General features: G+C 44.2%; 1 protein-coding gene across 1 annotated transcript in view; it reads right to left on the minus strand.

Moving 5' to 3' along the window:
- The window catches only part of arfgef3 (ARFGEF family member 3), a 44,603-nt gene extending 27,473 nt beyond the window's left edge, over nt 1-17,130 (minus strand). Inside the window, 12 exon segments of the mRNA XM_064950296.1 lie at nt 37-986; nt 1,176-1,288; nt 1,476-1,806; nt 2,052-2,156; nt 2,472-2,556; nt 3,282-3,327; nt 3,687-3,800; nt 10,924-10,992; nt 12,069-12,200; nt 12,549-12,630; nt 15,493-15,544; nt 16,741-17,130. Coding sequence (XP_064806368.1) covers nt 37-986; nt 1,176-1,288; nt 1,476-1,806; nt 2,052-2,156; nt 2,472-2,556; nt 3,282-3,327; nt 3,687-3,800; nt 10,924-10,992; nt 12,069-12,200; nt 12,549-12,630; nt 15,493-15,544; nt 16,741-16,825 — 2,164 coding nt within the window. The 5' untranslated portion in view covers nt 16,826-17,130.
- Between the last annotated feature and the right edge of the window lie 2,272 nt (nt 17,131-19,402).

Below are 19,402 nucleotides of genomic sequence, written 5' to 3' on the forward strand. Positions count from 1 at the left end.
ATCTCCCTTAATCTCCTCTCTCTTTGTATCACTTACCAGCCTGTAGGCCGGAGCAGAATGTGGAGGAGAAGTTCTGCAGGGACGTGTCCACGTCTGTCGTGCTGTGCATCCCCAGCAGGCGAGGCAACAGGCCGGCCAGAGACTGGACAAAGAGCCGGGCGCTCTGCTGGTCAGCCTCCTGGTTCTTCAGTAGCTTCAGGGAAAGGGCTGCCGTCCTCAGGGAGCGATGACCGGGACAATCCCTGGGTGTCTGCTCCTCATCGGCCAGGGAGCAGTTATCAGAGCCCATGTCGGACACATCCGAGCGGCCCGAGTCCTTCTCCGCCGCCATGGAGTACTGGTCACATGAATCAAACTCAGTGCGCGACATCTCCCCCTCATCCACACTGAAGTTGCTCTCGCTGTAGCGCGAGCCGTGAGGGTGCGCCCGGGCATCCACGGACAGGAAGTTAGTGATGTCGGGGTAGACAAGCGCGTGGCTGCGCTGCACCACGTCTGGGGGTCCTCCGGGCTCGGCGCCTGGCTCCCTCACACAGGTGCGTAGCTCAGGGTCAGCATCCGGCCCGCAGGAGGAAGGCGAAGGCAGCTGGGGTTCTTCACCACACTCCTGCCCCTCTGGAGTGGTCTGTCCCAGCTCCCCATCCAGAGTGGTCTTGCCCGTATCGGTGGTGACGCTGATGCTGATGTCAGGACTGCGCTCCGTGGCAGAGATGGCAGAGGGCTCAGAGGGAGCGTGCTCCGACGAGAGGACGTGGCGCTGCCAGCGGAAGTCCGCCTCATTGATCTCCATGGACTCCCGCGTGGATTCTGCCCCCTCTTTCAGCTCGTCCAATCGGCGCAGCAGCATGCGGGCCTGTTCTGACTGTAGGCCACGCCCATGACTCAACTCATCCAGAGCTCCCAGGAGGGCACAGGCACACGACACTGAGGAGTAGCAGGCCTCGATGCCCCCCTTCATACAGGCCTCTGTCATGCCATCCATCACCCTGTAGGCACACACAGACACATCATAAACACTATGTGCCAGTTTACAACAGTACTACTTCCTTTTCACTATAGTACATGATGTATGAGTTACAGGCTTATACAGCAGGTAGACGCATATCTTTTGGTTCACAAGGTTGTACCGGTAAAGGTTATACCGGTAAATAAAATAAGAGAATGTGGGTCCTCACAGTTTGAGCAGGTCCAAGTGAGACTTCCTCTTGGAGAAGGACCTTTTCCTAGACTCAGGCTCTATAACACAGGGACCAGCCAGGTCAAACAAGCGCTGAGGACTTCCCAGAATCTACAAAACGAATACAAAGACACTTTGGTTAATTTTTGTTCATCGCATCCCTTCTGCAACACTCAAACTGGTTCTGTCGATGAAGCAGCAACATTCCACTGTCTAATTCAACTGATTGCTCTATAAACATTATGTTAGGGGATTTGAGGTGACTGGTGAACAGGGAGGAGTCTGGGGCTCGGACCACCTCCTTCATGATCTTGATGGCCTCCACGCGGTGCTGTGGGGGGGGATAGAGCAGGATGCGGTGGTACAGCGACTGCAGAACAGGCTTCATGGACTCCACACAGCCCACCAGGCGCACAAGCTCAGCAGCCACGTAGCAGATGGTCCGCACCACCGGGCCGATCATGGCCGGGGTGGTGGAGGAACAGCCGGATCCCCGGCCCTGGTCAGACACACCACCTAGAGAGGGGTCTGGATCCTGACACCCCCCTCCGTGGCTGTGGGCCGAGGTGATGGTCTTGTCGTTCACAGGGTTTCCCATGATCACCACCAACGTAGGACAAAGTTGCTTCCTGAGAGCAGGGGACAAGACATGTCACGTGTTTTATGTAGACAGATAATATGGTAACACTTTACTTGAAGGAGCATACTTTATGAACAGCTCATGTTCTGCTTATGAATGTGGCATGTACGTATTATGAAGACCGTATATAGGGTCCCCTCGAGATAAGAAATCAGACTGAAAAGGAGGCAGGTATTCAGACAGGGAAGCGTGACTGTCAATATACTGTATGTGTTAGCCACAGCCAGGCCTTACCAGATCAGGTCTGTGAAGCCTCTGTTCAGGTGCATGGTGGGAGGACAGCTGCTGAGGATGGACAAGATGCACTCTAGGTAGAGCAGCTGGAGCAGCTGGTTCTCACTGTGAAAACAAACAGACCATTAGTCAGAGTGTCAGGCTTTTATCCCAAATGGCTCCCTATTCCCTATGGGTTCTGGTCAATAGTGCACTATGAATGGAATGGCATTTGGGATGCAGCCTCAGTGTCTCACCTAAATAAAAGCCAAGCAAGAAACATCTCTATAAAACATTGCTGTAAAACTGAATCATGCTTTGTAGAGGTGACCTTTAAAACAGCTAGCAGGGTAGACAAGGTGGGAGGAATGATGTGTTCTCCGGATGAGAGAGAAACATACAGTTCAGGGCTATAAACTCTGCATAAAGAATCATTCTTACTGGTCAACCCCCTCTAGCTTCTCGCAGAAGACGGTTATCACAGTCACAACGTCCTCACACAGGGACTGTGCAGTGGGAGACACATCTAAAAACATACAGGCCAACAACCATTAGAGACACCACACTCAGGAGAACAAACGCAACTGATAACATACCTTATATATAGCCTAACTATGTTAAATACATACATGCGATTCCAAGCTTGTCGTTTTAACTTTTGGGAACATTGGAGAGCTACCGTCCTCTAGATTTTCACTCCAACCCTCATCTAGCCCACCTGATTCTAATAATTATCTAGTTGATAAGCTGAATCAGGTTAGTTCCAACTTTGGTTGGAGCAAAAACCTACAGGGGGATAGCTCCCCAGGAACAGAGTTGGAGAGCCCTGCTGTACAGTATGGTGCAAGGAAGAGATGTGTTTTTGGCTTTTATTCAATTTGTTTAAGAATTCCCTTTTTAGTGATTCCAAGTTTGGAGTTTGAACTTTTGAGACTATGCCATTGGGTGCATTGTCCAGGGCAAACTAAATGAAACGCAGCTCTGTTTGACAAATGCATTTGACCCAGGTCTGACAGAACAGTTGAACCACAAGACACACTGCACCAACCCCTCGTAATGGTCTCATCTCTCACACTTTTAGACGTGGACTCAAGGTATGAATCACCCAGCCCTGCAGTAAAAGACGTGTGATGTCTAAACAACCTGTATTCACTGCTTCATAAAAAGGGACATAGTCCCTGTGGAGGTATATTCCACCTGGCATGCGAAGGGCAGTGAAGGCTTTTGCTATATAACAGGGCTATAAAGTACCTCTGCGCTGGTGTGCGGGCACTGGTGGGTCTTCGCCATCCACTCCCTGCAGAGACCCACAAGACAATAGTATAGAATTTCAGACAATGCATGGTGGCTTCACTTCATCTATGATTATGCATGCAATGCATTTCCATACATATTTAAAGAATTTGTGATGTTATTAGTGATTCTTATAATCACAGCAGTACAACAGTCTACCAAAATGTATAGAACACAGTGCTGTATTTTATGTAGCTATTTAATGAGGTGATTACAAGCTCTCGTATGAGCTCTCAAGTGTGAAATGAAGATGTGCCTCACTCTAGAACCTCTCCCCTCCCCACCCAACCTATAGTCATTCAAGTTGCTTCTAGTCTGAGTGGGTGATAATGTGAGAGGTCAAAGGTGGCTGGGGTGGCTGACCTGTCTGTGTCTGAGCTGCAGGGCGAGGTCCCCCAGGATCTGGCTGAGGGTGGCCCTCACGGCCGTGTTGATGCTGCGCTGGTGACAGCTGGACATGTACGTCTCGATACACACCTGGAAAACAGGACACACACACACACACACACACACACACACACACACACACACACATTACAACATAGCAGGGAGCTTACCGTTACACCCAACGATTATAAATGAAGATAAAACCTCTCAAGAAAAAGCTTGCTGGACTGAAGAAAGTCTGACATCAGGAGTGAATGAACATATAATCTTTAAAACAACACTGTGCGATAGCCGAGTTGAATTAAAGCAAGTGAGATGCCAATCCCTAAGGAGACAGTATAGGACACACAACTGCTTTCTGTCACTTCACACTTTTCATTTCTTCCCACTCTACATAAATCAGTATAGAAATCTACATGACATCCCAGTGGCTAATTGAATTATGACCGCCTCTGAAAGCTGGTCTCTGTGGCATACGGAGGATGACACAAGGGCTGGGAATTGGCAGGGACCTTAAGATACGATGTTATCACAATACTTTGGTGCCAATATGATATGTAATGTGATTCTCACGATTCTATACTGTATGTATAGAGATTTGATGTTCCAAACATGTTGCTCACCATATGTCTGCTGAAGAGGGACAAGAGAGAGCCAGGAGAAACAGTTTCTGTCATGGAAATAAAAGACCTGAAAGGAAATTGGCTCCCTATTTAAAAAGAAGATGGAGAAGAAGCTATGAAGGAAAACTACTGGAGTTTTGGTGCAGGTACAGCTAACAAGCGCAAAAATAATATTGCGATATTGTCAATACGATATATCGTCAAAAATAATATACAAATATGTAACTGTAGAAATGTTTCCCCCATCACTAGATGACACACAGCTAGAGGCCCAGCAAATAAAGTACGACTGGAACATTCTCTTAACCCTCTCCTCTAGTACAATAAAAGCAGGTGTCACCATTCAGAGTGGTTATCCGGCAGGTGAGATAGAACACTTTTCCACTCTGTTCTGTCTCATCGTTCACACCTTATCTGCTGGATCCAATCTAAAATAAAGACTCCCAGTCACTCTGGTAATTAACATGCATATTAAAATGTGAAAGGCAACTGCTATTACTCACGTTTCTGTTCTGTTAACCAAGAGTAATCCTTGTGCATTTATAATCCATCCTGAGATGTGATTCATGGTATGAATCAACTATACGACTAAAATAAGACTTTAATAGCTTGGTCAGTCGAATTATGAGATGACCGCCTAGACCAATGACTATATAAATAAAGTGACCAGACCAGTTCAGCGGGGCTCCAGGGACAAAGGTCAAAAGGTCAGAAGGCAACTTCAGTTCCTTAAATCTGATTCCAAATATCAACTCTGTTGTTCTCAAAAAAGAAACGTCTTTCTTGGGGGTACTGCATCATGAAGTATAGTCATAGTCAAGGTCACATCTGAAGGAGTGTGTTGACACTAAAGAAAGTGATGATCCCACAGATATGCATCTGTTAGTTCTGTGAATAACAAATACATTGAACATGCGTCACTCTTTGAATCCTGGTCAACCTGACCCCAGACCCCAAAGACAACATATTTTTACAAGGTGGTAAGGATGTTAGGTACAATATAGGATGAATCACAGTAATTGTTTTCTAAAAAATGTAATGCAATGGCAATCCTGGTGATATGTAACAAGCCTTTGCAAAAACTGTCGCCATTATTAAGCATATTAATTAATAATGATGGAATATTAAAAAAACGAATATACAGTCGTGGCTAAAAGTTGAGAATGACACAAATATTAATTTTCACAAAGTCTGCTGCTTCAGTGTCTTTAGATATTTTTGTCAGACGTTACTATGGAATACTGAAGTATAATTACAAGCATTTCATAAGTGTCAAAGGCTTTTATTGACAATTACATGATGTTGATGCAAAGAGTCAATATTTGCAGTGTTGACTCTTCTTTTTTCAAGACCTCTGCAATCCGCCCTGGCATACTGTCAATTAACTTCTGGGCCACATGGCAGCCCATTCTTGCATAATCAATGCTTGGAGTTTGTCAGAATTTGTGGGTTTTTGTTTGTCCACCTGCCTCTTGAGGATTGACCACAAGTTCTCAATGGGATTAAGGTCTGGGGGTTTCCTGGCCATGGCCCCAAAATATCAATGTTTTGTTCCCCGAGCAACTTAGTTATCACTTTTGCCTTATGGCAAGGTGCTCCATCATGCTGGAAAAGGCATTGTTCGTCACCAAACTGTTCCTGGATGGTTGGGAGAAGTTGCTCTGGGAGGATGTGTTGGTTCCATTATTCATGGCTGTGTTCTTAGGCAAAATTGTGAGTGAGCCCATTCCCTTGGTTGAGAAGCAACCCCACACATGAATGGTCTCAGGATGCTTTACTGTTGGCATGACACAGGACTGATGGTAGCCCTCACCTTGTCTCCTCCGGACAAGCTTTTTGTCCGGATGCCCCAAACAATCGGAAAGGGGATTCATCAGAGAAAATGACTTTACCCCAGTCCTCAGCAGTCCAATCCCTGTACCTTTTTGCAGAATATCAGTCTGTCCCTGATTTTTTCCTGGAGAGAAGTAGCTTCGTTGCTGCCCTTCTTGACACCAGGCCATCCTCCAAAAGTCTTCGCCTCACTGTGCGTACAGATGCACTCACACCTGCCTGCTGCCATTCCTGAGCAAGCTCTGTACTGGTGGTGCCCCGATCCCGCAGCTGAAACAACTTTAGGAGACAGTCCTGGTGCTTTCTGGACTTTCTTGAGCACCCTGAAGCCTTCTTCACAACAATTGAACCGCTCTCCTTGAAGTTCTTGATGATCCGATAAATGGTTGATTTAGGTGCAATCATACTGGCAGCAATATCCTTGCCTGTGAAGCCCTTTTTGTGAAAAGCAATGATGACGGCACGTGTTTCCTTGCAGGTAACCATGGCTGACAGAGGAAGAACAATGATTCCTAGGAGCTAGCCCTCCTTTTGAAGCTTCCAGTATGTTATTCAAACTCAATCAGCATGACAGAGTGATCTCCAGCCTTGTCCTCGTCAACACTCACACCTGTGTTAATGAGAGAATCACTGACATGTCAGCTGGTCCTTTTGTGGCAGGACTGAAATGCAGTAGAAATGTTTTTTGGGGGGATTCAGTTCATTTGCACGGCAAAGAGGGACTTTGCAATCAATTCATCTGATCACTCTTCATAACATTCTGGAGTATATGCAAATTGCCATCTGAGGCAGCATACTTTGTGAAAATTAATATTTGTGTAATTCACAAAACTTTTGGCCACGACTGTGTGTGTGTATATGTGTTATATATATATATATATATATATAGCTCAAAAAATAAAGGGAACACTAAAATAACACATCCTAGATCTGAATGAATGAAATATTCTTATTAAATACTTTTTTCTTTACATAGTTGAATGTGCTGACAACAAAATCACACAAAAATTATCAATGGAGATCAAATGTATCAACCCATGGAGGTCTGGATTTGGAGTCACACTCAAAATGAAAGTGGAAAACCACACTGCAGGCTGATCCAACTTTGATGTAATGTCCTTCAAACAAGTCACAATGATGCTCAGTAGTGTGTGTGGCCTCCACGTGCTTGTACGACCTCCCTACAACACATGGGCATGCTCCTGATGAGGTGGCGGATGGTCTCCTGAGGGATCTCCTCCCAGACCTGGACTAAAGCATCCGCCAACTCCTGGACAGTCTGTGGTGCAACGTGGCGTTGGTGGATGGTGCTCAATTGGATTCAGGTCTGGGGAACGGGTGGGCCAGTCCATAGCATCAATGCCTTCCTCTTGCAGGAACTACTGACACACTCCAGCCACATGAGGTCTAGCATTGTCTTGCATTAGGAGGAACCCAGGGCCAACCGCACCAGCATATGGTCCCACAAGGGGTCTGAGGATCTCATCTCGGTACCTAATGGCAGTCAGGCTACCTCTGGCGAGCACATGGAGGGCTGTGCGGCCCCCCCAAAGAAATGCCACCCCACACCATGACTGACCCACCGCCAAATCAGTCATGCTGGAGGATGTTGCAGGCAGCAGAACGTTCTCCACGGCGTCTCCAGACTCTGTCACGTCTGTCACATGTGCTCAGTATGAACCTGCTTTCATCTGTGAAGAGCACAGGGCGCCAGTGGCAAATTTGCCAATCTTGGTGTTCTCTGGCAAATGCCAAACGTCCTGCACGGTGCTGGGCTGTAAGCACAACCCCCACCTGTGGACATCGGGCCCTCATACCACCCTCATGGAGTCTGTTTCTGACCGTTTGAGCAGACACATGCACATTTGTGGCCTGCTGGAGGTCATTTTGCAGGGCTCTGGCAGTGCTCCTCCTGCTCCTCCTTGCACAAAGGCGGAGGTAGCGGTCCTGCTGCTGGGTTGTTGCCCTCCTACGGCCTCCTCCACGTCTCCTGAGATACTGGCCTGTCTCCTGGTAGCGCCTCCATGCTCTGGACACTACGCTGACAGACACAGCAAACCTTCTTTCCACAGCTCGCATTGATGTGCCATCCTGGATGAGCTGCACTACCTGAGCCACTTGTGTGGGTTGTAGACTCCGTCTCATGCTACCACTAGAGTGAAAGCACCGCCAGCATACAAAAGTGACCAAAACATCAGCCAGGAAGCATAGGAACTGAGAAGTGGTCTGTGGTCACCACCTGCAGAACCACTCCTTTATTGGGGGTGTCTTGCTAATTGCCTATAATTTCCACCTGTTGTCTATTCCATTTGCACAACAGCATGTGAAATGTATTGTCAATCAGTGTTGCTTCCTAAGTGGACAGTTTGATTTCACAGAAGTGTGATTGACTTGGAGTTACATTGTGTTCCCTTTCTTTTTTTGAGCAAAATATATATATATATCCTTGTTTTTGAAAGAAAAGCACATTTGTCGTTCATTAAAATAACATCAAGTTGATCAGAAATACAGTGTAGACATTATTAATGTTGTAAATGACTATTGTAGCTGGAAACGGCTGTTTTTTTTTATGGAATATCTACATTACATAGGCTCATTATCAGCGACCATCACTCCTGTGTTCCAATGGCACGTTGTGTTAGCTAATCCAAGTTTGTCATTTTAAAAGTCTAATGAATCATTAGAAAACCCTTTTGCAATTATGTTAGCACAGTTGAAAACTGTTGTCCTGATTAAAGAAGCAATAAAACTAGTCTTCTTTAGACTAGTTGAGTATCTGGAGCATCAGCACTCCTGGGTTTGATTACAGGCTCAAAATGGCCAAAAACAAAGATCTTTCTTCTGAAACCCATCGGTCTATTCTTGTTCTGAGAAATGAAGGCTATTCCATGCGAGAAATTGCCAAGACACTGAAGGTCTCGTACAACGCTGTGTACTACTCCCTTCACAGAACAGCGCAAACTGTCTCTAACCAGAATAGAAAGAGTGGGGGGCCCCGGTGCACAACTGATCAAGAGGACAAGTACATTAGAGTGTTTAGTTTGAGAAAGAGATGCCTCACAAGTCCTCAAATGGCAGCTTCATTAAATAGTACCCGCAAAACACCAGTCTCAGTGGCGACTCCGGGATGTGGGCCTTCTAGGCAGAGTTGAAAAAAAAAAGCCATATCTCAGACTGGCCAATAAAAAGAATGAGATTAAGATGGGCAAAAGAACAGACAGTGGCCTAGAAGGCCAGCATCCCGGAGTCGCCTCTTCACTGTTGACGTTGAGGCTGGTGTTTTGTGGGTTTGATGGAGCTATAATATTAAAGCTGATCTATCCCCTAAAAAATTAATTTAAAAAATGCATTAAAAAAAACACAACTCTCGCTATTTCTCCCCCTGCCTGGTGCTGACGTAGTGGAAAGACCACTTCAGACATCAGTGGCCTTTAATGTTGTGTTTCCATGCCAACGAGATTAGAGGAGGAAAGAGCACCTTGTTTGACTTGGTTTGTTAAGGTTACAGAGAGGAATTAGTTAGGGACAGTCAAGGTCCTCTGTGTCTCTGCCTGTCTGTACCAGGGATGAGGAAGAGCAGGGCATGGACCATCTCTGTGACACGTCAGCAAAGAGATGGATGAGAAATAGTATTCAACCACAGAACACGTCATTAAAATATATCCCAAAATAATAATGATAAATTAGTTTTTACCTGTAAAGCTGTAAACATTAATGTGTTAGGAAAGAATGGGATGTATAAGTTACATGCATCTTAACATGCAGGGATGAAGAGGGTAATCTCTATTCAAATTAAATCGCTCAGGGTAAACAGGATTTTACACCTTCTGTTCCCAGTGCCATATCGACAGAGCAGGAGCATATATTACATCCAGGACTGCATTGGGTCCAGTTATTTATGAGCTGCTGTTAACAGTACAAGAGCAGCGTTAACGCGTCCTCATACATAGATTTGGTTTACTGCTAGCAGAACTTGGCTAGGCGAAGCGACCGTCTGGGCTCTCATACTCCCTAAAAGACCCTCATTTGAAAAACTAGAGAAAAAGCTTACATTTCACTGGTGTTTGTCCCTCTCGAGCCAACATAGTCAGAAACACTTCCTCAAAATAGTCAGAATTAATAAGATAAATCAAGAAATGCGTAATGAATGTGTTTTTTTCCAAAGGAGGTCTTAGTCTTTATATCTAGCTAAGATGTTTTGTGCAGTATTTCTCAAGTGAAAATAATTGCTTGAAAACTAGTAGTCTCTCGTTGAATGACAACAAGCACTTCATGTTCCTACTCACTCGTAATGCATTAGATTACCATGACTGTGACGACCATAAACGTTGGACACATAGCAGCAACACAGAAATTCACCTTTGTGATGGATGGTCCTCGTTAGGCTGTTGCTAGCAGTAGCAGGGAGTTGATGCTACTGAGGTGGTGTTTTGTGACACATTATGTCAAGAGTCAGCATTAATCAGCAGCCTGGCGCAAGGCTGAACAGATACAGACCAGACCTGGGTCCAAACACTATTGGGTTTCTTTCAAATAACTGTAAGTATTTGACTGAGCTTGTCTGGAGTGTCAGGGGGGGGGGTTCACTTTTAGGACTATTCCATTGCTGTAGGTAAGCTCAATTAGGTGCAGCTAAAGTATTTGAAAGAGAAACAATACTATCCAGATCTAAAATAGACTGCAGCATCCAGCAGGTTGACACTGGCTCCCTGTCCTCCCTTTGCATATCAGTGATACCTCCGTCAGGCTAGGCTTACCTCAGCAATCCTCAGGATGGAGTCTCCATTGATCTCAAAGGTGGAGGAGTACGTGATGCAGAGAAGGACCTGTAGGGCAAGGAGACAAAGGCTTGTAAAACACCCATCCAACTGAACAGGGAAAGAAGATTGGGGGCAGCTGCATAAAGGCGAGGCTCTCAGAGATAATCCTCTCCATCAGGGAACATTAACTCTGTATAGAACAAACACAATGCCTTATGTGACTGTGGAGAAAAGTACTGTGGCACTGCTGTCAAAACAGACAGCATCACTTCAACTACTCAGCATGGCACAGAGATTCAAATACATTTAGCTAGAAGTATACATTTAGCTAGAAGTATATATTCACTGTCTCTTTTGACAAAAGTGCTGTTTTTGCATTGCCATATCTGGGATGAAGGAACAATAGGGTCTCAGGTAAGTGTGGAGCAGAAGACAAATAACATGGTTACTCAGAACACTCTTACAGACAGAATGAACACTACACTGATCATATAGTAATAACTCTGTGGACACTGGAGACATGAGGTGCAGCCCACATACAGCTAATAGTAAAGTAGGCAGTAAAATAATCTAGTTTTAAAAAAGTATAACAAGTGGCACGATCATGAGAGCCACAAAAGCAAACCACAAGTAATCAATACAGTACTGTGAATTGGTGTGCACATGGCAAAGACGACCTTTCAACTTTGGCCAGATTTACTACACCAGCAAGTGTTTGCATCAGTTCAAAAATGCCCCCCAATTGAACATGTTGATGGATGAACATGAACATTGAACATGATTTACTGGATGCCCCATTCTGAGGTGGTTATGTGCCCGGTACTGTATGATGCAGAGAAGCGTATGGTGGAGCATAATAACTGTAGAGTGATTTGTGGCAAACTTAGACCGCACGTACTGTATCCATGAGTACAACTGACTGGCAACAAGCCAGGGGATGGTCCCGGCTTCATTTTACTACCTGGGGACCCTTCGTGCAATACAGTACACCAGCAGTCTTCACACATCGGCATCAGAGGGGAAAAAGTCAAATTCTTCATTGGATTGTAAAGTATACTCCTTTAATCAATGTTTAGACCAGCTATAACAGAGACCAAGTCATCTGATCACTTTAATAATCCCAGTGTGCAGAGAGGACTGACCTTCATGACCTCGACCTGCAGGTCCTCGTGGAGCATGGGGGTCACCCTCACTGCATCCAGCATCTGACTCAACAGCTGGCTCTCCAGAGCCTCCATCTCCACAGCCACAAACCTGTCCTCACACAGGATCTTCTGCAGTCAAACGAGGAGGAGTAGGATGGAGAATGGCACAAAATGGAGGAGAGAGAAGAAAAAAAAAACACAGGGAGAGAGTTGGACAATACACAGTCAGAAAATGTATACTGTGTGTAGAATATCAAAATTCGCACCAAAACAATTATAATGCAAATTAGGCTTCACTGAAGGGTAATAGGTTGGGTCTGTAACAGTAATGCTTGTAATGAACCTACATTTCCTCTCAGAATGTACTGTAGTTTCACAAATGCATGGCTAGCAATGACCTTTTCCTGTACCTGGTTCAACCGCATCTGCGGTTTTGTACAGTACATTGTTGCTGCATGTATAGCTGCTGGACTGTACCTGCATTCCTGTGAGGGCAGTCTGGGCCAGTTTCATGTTCTTGGACTCCAGTGCCAGCTGAAGAGGGAGAAGGCATCTTTCTCTGCAAAGGCGAACATATGATTAAGCTACCGAGAGAAAATACAAAACACTGAGGGGCAAAGCTTTCATATTTAGGATGGAGAAGGTTGGATTGAGGGCTCTGACAATATTACCTGTGGAGCTTTCCAACAAGAGATTACAGCTAACATGTCCACATTAAACAAAACAAGAGCAAACAAAGCACAAACAAATCTGATGCAAAAATAAGAAAGATATTTTCACATCAACCATGTTAAATTCCCAGCCTGTCCCCTGAAACATTATAAAATCACAACAGCCTACAAAAAGAGACATTTAATCTCATATTAATCTGTCTGAAATCAAGGCCACAAATCCACAACACCTATTTATTAGTGGCATTTTAAATCAGATGTTTTGGGAGAATTCTTGTTGCTGCTTGCACTCTTTCCTTTTCGAGAACATTGCAGGAAGGAAGATACATTTCCTTTGAAGGAAAGCAAAACAAGCTTTGCCCTTTTTACCCAACTGGAATTACATTTCCAAGTGGCGACAGGGAGCAAGTGTTCTTAACTAGACAGGTTTGTTCTGTTTAATAAGGAGAAGTCTTCTTTCTACAGTATCAAAATCATGCATCATGCTGAGCTGAACATCAAATCAAAGTTTATTGGTCACATGCACAGGATACAGGGTGTAAACAGTACAGTGAAATGCTTACTTGCATGCCCTCCTCAACAGTCCAATACACATTAATACAAATAATCACAACAGGTATCCTGCCACGTGTAAAGGAAATTAGCCATATCTAAAATAACACAACCTTTTCCTTAAATCAACATACTGAACATCAAATGACAACTTCAGCATTAACTATATAACTAGAATTAGATAAAGAGTATGATAACTTCAGTATTACTGGATGCACTGAATCATAACCATATAAGAACACCATTAGGCTACCAGTCATCTACAGTGCAGACTTATTTCCGAGTATGGACCAAAAGCCTATCGGAGAAGGTTCAACTTCATGGATTACTGGTATCAAAGGGGATGGAAAGATATTTCCCTCTGAGGCTGCTCCTGGTCTGTCATGGATATACTGTGTCAATGTACTGTAAATATCTAATGTCGGTGCATTGAAAGAGTTATGCAACTACTGGTCAGAGTGCAGGTCACTGAGCTTGAAAACCCACTGTATATCACTATATTATTAATGGCCGAGGCTCAGGCTCATTATACCTACTGTTAACTACTCATGTTATTGATGCTAGGAAGTTACACCTATTGATTCAATTGCATGGCAGTAGAAGACGAGTCCTATGTGTTTCAAAGGGGGCAGTCAGATCATTGATGGAAGATAACTGAGCTGACAAATTAAATCAGGCTATTGAACTTTGCACTAAAAGACCTGAGGTGAAACCTCAAAGAAAATTGCTATGGGGTCCGGCAATGGGATTCTTGACAAGCTCCTGTAATAGGCTACCACTAGCACTGCCAGACTAACATCACAGGGCACACCAGGCAGGGCAACGACCAGACAGCATTCCAAATGACCAGACAGACATTCCAGATAACAGGGCAGCAAGCGTAATATGATTAGATGGAGACAGACACTGAGGTGATGGTATTACTGCCAGATCCAGATCTAACACCAGCCCAGATGAGACACATCACATCTCCAATTTATCCAGAAGGCATAACTTTGACACTGCAGAGACAAAGAGCTCCCTCAGTGTAGCGAGCCAAGCTGGATCACCTCGTGGTTTTAAATTAAAACCTCATCATGACCCAATGAATATGAGGGTTGTGGTGGCTCAGTCTCTATGCCTTTAACTGAGTGATTGTAATGAAGAGTTGCTCTTTGTGGAGAGAGTTGACTGTTGTCACTATAATCTCCTCCCTGAAAACAAACACTAGTACAGCATCAAACAAAAGAGTCCGGGTTGGGCCAAGTTTGCTAATATCAATGTGCCAGATCTGGATGATACTTCACTGGCATTTAAACATTGGATTCATTTTCAGTTCCAGCATGTTCTGCTGACAGAAATATCACTGAGGAAAGTGGAGGCAGGAGATTCAGAGGTGTGGGTCTCTGCGGTTGCTGAGCTGGCAGAAAGGGAGTGAGCCAGATAATGTTTTTGGAGGATTAAACTGTGGAATAAGTAATTTGGAATAAACTAATAATTGTAGAAATAAGAGTAAGAGTGAAAAAGAAAACCTTGCTAACATGAGTAGTTGCTGTTAGGGTCTTATGGGAACTGAACCAAAACAGTCCAAATCATTCATTCTAGAATTTTAGCAGCTTTGAAGGTGAATACTGCAAATGTTTAACAAATTAAGAGTGATAGCACTCTCACAGTTCTTCCTATGATACATCATGTTTTTCACACTGCCTTTTTGCCAACACAGCAGGTGTTGTTGTTGTGTGTGTGTGTGTGTGTGTGTGTGTGTGTGTGTGTGTGTGTGTGTGTGTGTGTGTGTGATGCTTGGGTGCCTGTGTGCATGACTGTGTTTGTGTAAGTGTTGCTTCTGTCCCTCTCCTCGCCCCAACCTGGACTTGAACCAGGGACCCACTGCACAACAGTCACTCTCGAAGCATCGTTACCTATTGATCCACAATAGCCGCAGACCTTGCAGAGCAAGGGAAACAACTACTTCAAGGTCTCAGAGGGAGTGAAGTCACTGATTGATACGCTACTAGCGCACACTGCTAACTAGCCATTTCACATCGGTTACATCTGCATGTGTGGGAGAGGGAGTGGTAGGACTGTGGAGAGGTTGACTTTTTAGATGTGAAACATCACAACAATCACACTGCTGCATAATTAAGTAGCTCCTCAACACACAAACATGACTGACGTCAAATACATTTTTGATGATGCCTTAAGTCAGTTTCGTAACTTACCTGAGCCGAGACGGTGGAATCGTGGCCGATCCAGTTTGTTTCTGAAGGGTTTCTGTAGTCATATACAAAACAAAAAATATTAAAGTTATAACATCAAATCACATAGGACTGGACCCATGGTTCTCAGTATTTGTTGTGGTACAGTATCAGAATAAGAAACACAGGTCAGTTTGTTCCAGGTGTTCTAGAAAAATAGGAAGTTCATAAAAATGTATTACCATATGATGATATTCACATTGAAATGGGAGCCTGAATAATGTAGTATATGTGTGGGAGTGGATAAGTTATCCTTGCCCTTATTCATGTGCCCGATGTGCAATATTGCATTCATCTGCAATACCTGCTGTCCATTGATATGCAGTGGCAGCAATGAGGCCAGCTGTCTGCCAGGCAGCCTGTGCTATCATGTCACTCTGTATTCCCTCAGAGAAAGGTGACAGGCGCCTTGTAAAAAGCAGGTTCCACCAAGAAGTGGACAATTACAGTACTCAGTGATGTCTGTCACAACAACCTTGCATTTTGGTATTGAATGAAAGCAAAATGTTATTGTTGACAGTAAGAGAGCTTGGCCTGAAATGTTAACATGCAAATGTGGTCTGTGTTGATGTGGAAACTGCTGTGCTGTTATTGAATCGGCCTACCTGTCATATTCTGTGAATGAAATTTCCTAAGGGAATCAATAATATGGCACACTATGTGTTTGGCTCGTGAAAAGTACATTATATTACAATACGTCATTCAACAACATTCATAAACATTATGATTCATGCCGCAACTATTGTCCACCTGTCAATTGCGTTAAGGACAATAGAAATTCCCACCAGTAATGTGGCCAAATAGGTGAATGAGTGCTGTATTAGCTACACGGACTTACAATTTAACGACAGCAACCCTTAGTTGCACTGACTCAACATGTAACAACAGCAACCCATATGGGTGCTGCCCATATGGGTGCTGCCAAGCTGGCCATGGCACATAATGCTACGATCGTTTTACGCTTTCCAGTAACATGATGAGAATATTTCCGGAAAGTCAACAACAGGCATAGCGGGTACAAATAGCCGATAGACAAAATAGTTGACCATCTGAATGGCGAACCTATTAAACGGGTTTGTGTTGGGGGCTTTTCAGGAAGCCCGTAACACACAATAGTTTTCATATTTAGCCTATCTTTGGTCTGTTTTCGATTACATTACAGGTCCAACATTGGCTAATGTCTGTAGCAACCTGATAATACAGGCTACTCACCACAGGCGAAGACGCACGAATCCCGAATTGCTTTGTGCTTATTTCCAGATGCGTCCTTCTGTAGCTTCCGCAGTATTTCTTCCATGATAAGACTAAGATGACAAAATTAGCTATTTTAAAATAAGTGCGATGGTCCAGTTCACGGGCGCAGCATCCCTATTATCTTATGATGATTCACTCCCAGACCAGTGACGTAAGACCGAACGTGAAATCCGCTGAGTTGAGAGGAAGCGTTAATTTACAGCGTCGCATATCAATTCCAGGGTTTTCGGACTGTTATATATTGATGCAACCGAGCGACCTGATCATTCTCATAATGAAACACCTGCATTTATTGCGAAAAGACATGCCATTCTACTGGGCTGTCTTGATTTGAGTATGTATGGTCCATATCATTCCCCCTTAATTCGTTCTGGGAATTCTGAAACTGTGTCCATGGATCGGCTTTGACGACAGACGCAGGTGGTCTGCGAGAGTGTCTTGCAATTGTGTTTTACAGTTTTAGGCCTAAGCATTGAAATATTGTTGGGATGAGGATAGTTTATTCTGAAATATTACTATCTATCCCCGAGCCTGAGTTAAATTTAGACATGCAAACACAGTCGTTCTCCATCCGATCGATTCCATGGAATCTTATTCCATGCATTATATTCCTTCTCACCCTCCATGCAACCGCACCGGCTTCACGGTCGTCACTAGTTACCACAGCCACAATGTCACAATTATGGCTAAACCCAATGATGTATACTTACACTCAATGACTAACAGGGGGCGCTGTGTTGGCGCTACCATGCCTCCATCTTGGTATCCCCACACCGTTGTAAAATCTGTATGTTGGAAGCTATAGAAATGCATGTATTATTGTCTACGTTCGAGGTTACTAATAATTCCTAAGGGGGAACTGCTCCACAATAATGTCAGTATCGCCGACCAGCGGCTTTAAAGCCTCTCAATGGCCAACACATAGTATCTGCAATCGAGGTGTGTATTCATTACGGAAACCATTTACCGTTTAACCAAACGGAAACAAACAGAGCAAACGGAATTAAACGGGAGGGACCTATCTGAATTTGTCCAATAGAAACTCTCATTTGTGTTTTCCATTTGGTGTATTGTTTCTTTGCAACATAATCAGCGAAATAATTACAGGGGTGATGTTGATACAATCATTGGCTAAACCCAACCTATTTCTAATTATATATTTTTTTAACGATTTTAAACACAACACTTACCTTAATCCCATTGCTAACCATTGTTTTCAGGCATTTTTACCGCATTTTTACCATAGACAATTTTTACTTTGGTAGGTAGTAATCACCGAGCTTCACTGTTGCTACTCCCAACACAACGCAAAACATGACATATGTAATTCTAAAACATTATATGGAGTAGCTGCCCGACCTGGCCCATTCGGGGACATTCTGTAACTCCGCAGAATGCAACATTGTACCGAAAAACACTATAAAGAGGTGTCTTATTTTGATTTTGGACACAATGTTGCGTTTTGCATTCATTAAATAACAGCCTGATCCACATGGTAAAGGTAACTCAAAATCTGTATAAGGTTTAGAATAGGCCTATAATACAGCCTAATATATAGTGAGCAAAAATATAAACGCAACATGTATAGCGTTGGTTTCATGAGCTGAAATAAGAGATCCCAGACATTTTCTATGTGCACAAAATGCTTATTTCTCTAAACTGTTGTGCACAAAGCATTTTTACATCCCTGTTAATAAGGATTTCTCCTCTGCCAAGATAATCCATCCACCTGACAGGTGTGGAATATGAAGAAGCTGATTAAAAAGCACGATCATTACACAGGTGTACCTTGTGCTGGGGATGATAAAAGACCACTCCAAAATGTGCACAACACAATGCCACAAATGTCTCAAGTTTTGAGGGAGTGTGCAATTGGTATGCTGACCAGAGCTGTTGCCAGAGAATTGAATGTTAATTTCTCTACCATAATCCACCTCCAACATTGTTTTAGAGAATTTGGCGGTACAGTACGTCCAACCGGCCTCACAACCTCCAGGATCTCTACATCTGGCTTCTTCATCTGTGGGATTGTCTGAGACCAGCCACCCGGACAGCTAATGAAACTGTGGGTTTGCACAACCAAATTTCTGCACAAACTGTCAGAAACCGTCTCAGAGAAGCTCATCTGTGTGCTCGTCGTCCTCACCTGTGACTTAACCGGCATCATAACCGACTTTAGTGGGCAAATGCTCACCTTCGATTGCCACTGGCACGCTGGAGAAGTGTGTTCTTCACGGATGTATCCCGGTTTCAACTGTACCGGGCAGATGGCAGACAGCGAGTATGGTGTTGTGTTAGCGGGTGGTTTGCTGATGTAAATGTTGTGAACAGAGTGCCCATGGTGGCGATGGGATTATGGTATGGGCAGGCATAAACTACGGACAATGAATGCAATTGAATTTTATCATTGGCAATTTGAATGCACAGAGATGCCTTGACGAGATCCTGATGTCCATTGTCGTGCCATTCCTCTGCCGCCATCACCTCATGTTGCAGCATGATAATGCACGGCCCCATGTCACAAGGATCTGTAAACAATTCCTGGAAGCTGAAAATATCCCAGTTCTTCCATGGCCTGCATACTCACCAGACATGTTACCCATTGAGCATGTTTGGGATG

This window comes from Oncorhynchus masou, chromosome 31 (genome assembly GCF_036934945.1).
Source record: "Oncorhynchus masou masou isolate Uvic2021 chromosome 31, UVic_Omas_1.1, whole genome shotgun sequence".
NCBI lineage: Eukaryota > Metazoa > Chordata > Actinopteri > Salmoniformes > Salmonidae > Oncorhynchus > Oncorhynchus masou.